Source organism: Penaeus japonicus, unplaced genomic scaffold (assembly GCF_977035675.1).
Source record: "Penaeus japonicus unplaced genomic scaffold, GWHDUDI00000001_assembly GWHDUDI00000015, whole genome shotgun sequence".
NCBI classification, from domain to species: domain Eukaryota; kingdom Metazoa; phylum Arthropoda; class Malacostraca; order Decapoda; family Penaeidae; genus Penaeus; species Penaeus japonicus.
In genome coordinates, this window is record NW_028234417.1 from 36,123,264 (window position 1) to 36,125,763 (window position 2,500).

Genomic DNA, 2,500 nt, shown 5'->3' on the forward strand with positions numbered 1-2,500 from the left:
GTTTCTATATAATTAAAGGAAATGAGTAAATATCATTATATGAATGGTATTCACCTCGGCAGTAGAACATGGTCCGTAACATACTGAATGTGTTATGGTCACATACATTTTTTTCTGCATAATTGCCATGGCATATTCTGCTAAGGAGGAGAAGGCTATCACTATTTCCTTTATTCTAATTTGCTTTTCTAATGATATTGGCTGTAACAAATGAAAGACTTAAAAGCAAGTAGAGTAAAAATGCAGGTGATTTGAGGTAAGTGTTGACATTACAGGAAGAAAAGGAAATCAAGATTCTCCGTGATTCATTGGCACGAAATCTGCCAGAAAGTGTAGAGAGTGAGGAGGTGAAGCCCCATGAGCGATCCCCCTCACGGCAAGCACAACGGCTCCCTGTAGTTAAGGAGGTCCAGGCCATTCCGCCCGAACAGGTTCTTGCGCCCACGCCACGGGACGAGCCAGAAACTTCCACCCCTTCAGTTCCTATTGTGCGGCAGGTTAGGATAGAGACCAGCCCAGGCGTAATGCGTCCTGCTACACTTGTGGTGTCCGGGCCTCCCGGCAGGGCTCCGGTGAGCTCTTTCCCCTTTTCAGTTGCTCCTAGACCTCCCCACGGAGCTCTCCCCCATTGTACGTGACATCTGACTCCTCCCCCCAACCTAGGCCAGAGCCTCGGGCAATGCTGTGGTGCCCTGGTCGTTTATTCCACTGAGCCCTGTAGAGTTTTGCATAGTGTAGCATACTGAACGTACACTGCACTAGACTCATGAGAAAAATGGGGTTAATAGACTGCAGCCAAAGAAGTAGTTAATTGCTTCTCTGAATTGTATGTATACTGTGTAGCTAAAATATTAGAAGCCTTTAAGGTTTTAAGTATGACTTTCATATGTTGATATGATCTATGCGGATGATTAGAAAAATAAATCCTTGCCAAATTCATTATGCTGAATGGTTGTTCCATTTTGTGTGATTGTGGCCTTTTGGTTTCCTTTGAAATCATCCCTATTTTTGGCCGTTGAGTTACTTTATTTCGTAAACTTACACCTCTATTTTCTAACACAGCCACTTACAATTAACCTGTCCCAAAAGATTTTGCTTTGTCCCTCAACAACAGAAAATATTTCTATATTGTGTGCAATACCACACACTAGATACTGTCATCAAAGTGATATTCACTTTAAACATTACCATGCTACACTCTTAAACAATAGATATGTCATTCTTATACCTTAATGAGTGATAATTTCCTGGTCTAGTATTTTTGTATAATCTATCATTGTGCTTGTGGTTGGGGCCTTGCTTGTTCCCTTTTGTTGATTTTGTATTTGCTTTTATTTCGTATGAGAGATGCTTTGTAGTATTTGAAAAGCATAGTATTTTAGGTGAGCTTTCCTTCATACTGCAGGCAATATTAACCAGAATCAAAAAGCTTACATACATTGGTAGAAGCAATATTCATATCTAAGAATTTCTGCACACAGTAAAGTTTTATTTTTATTTTTCTGTGTCAAGTTATAGAGGATTTACTAAGCATTTAATACTACTTCAGCTTCTGTTTTAAACACAAGAAAAAAAAACATGAACACTTATAACCACATTCAACAGAAGTCTACGTAAATTACATTGTTCAGAATTGATTAAAAGATGACTTTACTAACAGATTCAAGATCTGCCCAAGAACTTTGGAAAACAAAAGCCACGTACATTACCTTGCCAATAACTTGCGACCCATATTACAGGGGACGCCAGGGAGGATCGCCGAGCAGCCGAAAATACAGGACGCAGATCGCAAGAAGTCCGAGGTGGAGATCGTCCTCAACAAGAAGAAGCCCGAGGAACAGGATCCTAGGATAAAGAGCAAGAGGGCTTCCTACGCAGAGATCCAGCTCACCTCCCCCACCACCAAAGAGGCTCCGAAACAGGAGTTCAAAACAGAAGTGAGTGTGCATTAAGAATGAAGGTTGTAAGCGTAATTTTTGTTGTTTGGATTAAAAGATTTTGGACTACTTTTTATGATAAAAGATTTTCTACAACTTTTCATATGAAGATTTTATACCTCTTTTTTTTTTCTTTTTCTTTTTTTAAGTTTTCTCCAGATATCATAATTGTGTCAATTGTTGTTTATTTGAGAAGATTATGTAATTTAGTTTTTTTTTTACTTCACTTACTTGTTGTTCCTTTCAGCATAGTTCAACAGATTCCTTTCTTTGAAATAGGATGTGCATAGTAACATTTAAGCAAGTGAAAAAATATATAATATATACCATTCAGCATCACATCATGTAACTTAAATTCCTCTCTCCCATTCCTCATTCTCCTCCTCCTCCCCTCCTTCTCTTCCTCTTTCATTCTTGCTCTTCCTCTCCCTCCCTTTCACTTTTACTCTCTGCCTTTCTTTCTCATCTTTCTAAGACGTCTTCCTCCATCTTGCCCCAGGTCCGCCATAATGTAGCGCCTTCTCGTGGAGTTGGAGAGGCACAGTTGCAGAGAGCCAAGCGAG

General features: G+C 39.7%; 1 protein-coding gene across 21 annotated transcripts in view; it reads left to right on the plus strand.

The window, feature by feature from the left end:
- LOC122251660 (uncharacterized) overlaps positions 1 to 2,500 on the plus strand; it is a 120,440-nt gene that overhangs the window by 92,589 nt on the left and 25,351 nt on the right. For 10 of the 21 annotated variants that reach the window (XM_086544836.1, XM_086544833.1, XM_086544827.1 and 7 more), the window contains exons 12-14: positions 276 to 572; positions 1,740 to 1,937; positions 2,413 to 2,500. The exon at positions 2,413 to 2,500 is cut by the window's right edge and continues 82 nt beyond it. In XM_086544836.1, coding sequence (XP_086400962.1) covers positions 276 to 572; positions 1,740 to 1,937; positions 2,413 to 2,500 — 583 coding nt within the window. The remainder of the gene's footprint in view (positions 1 to 275; positions 573 to 1,739; positions 1,938 to 2,412) is intronic. The other 11 variants (XM_086544837.1, XM_043013733.2, XM_043013724.2 and 8 more) reach the window with 5 other exon arrangements.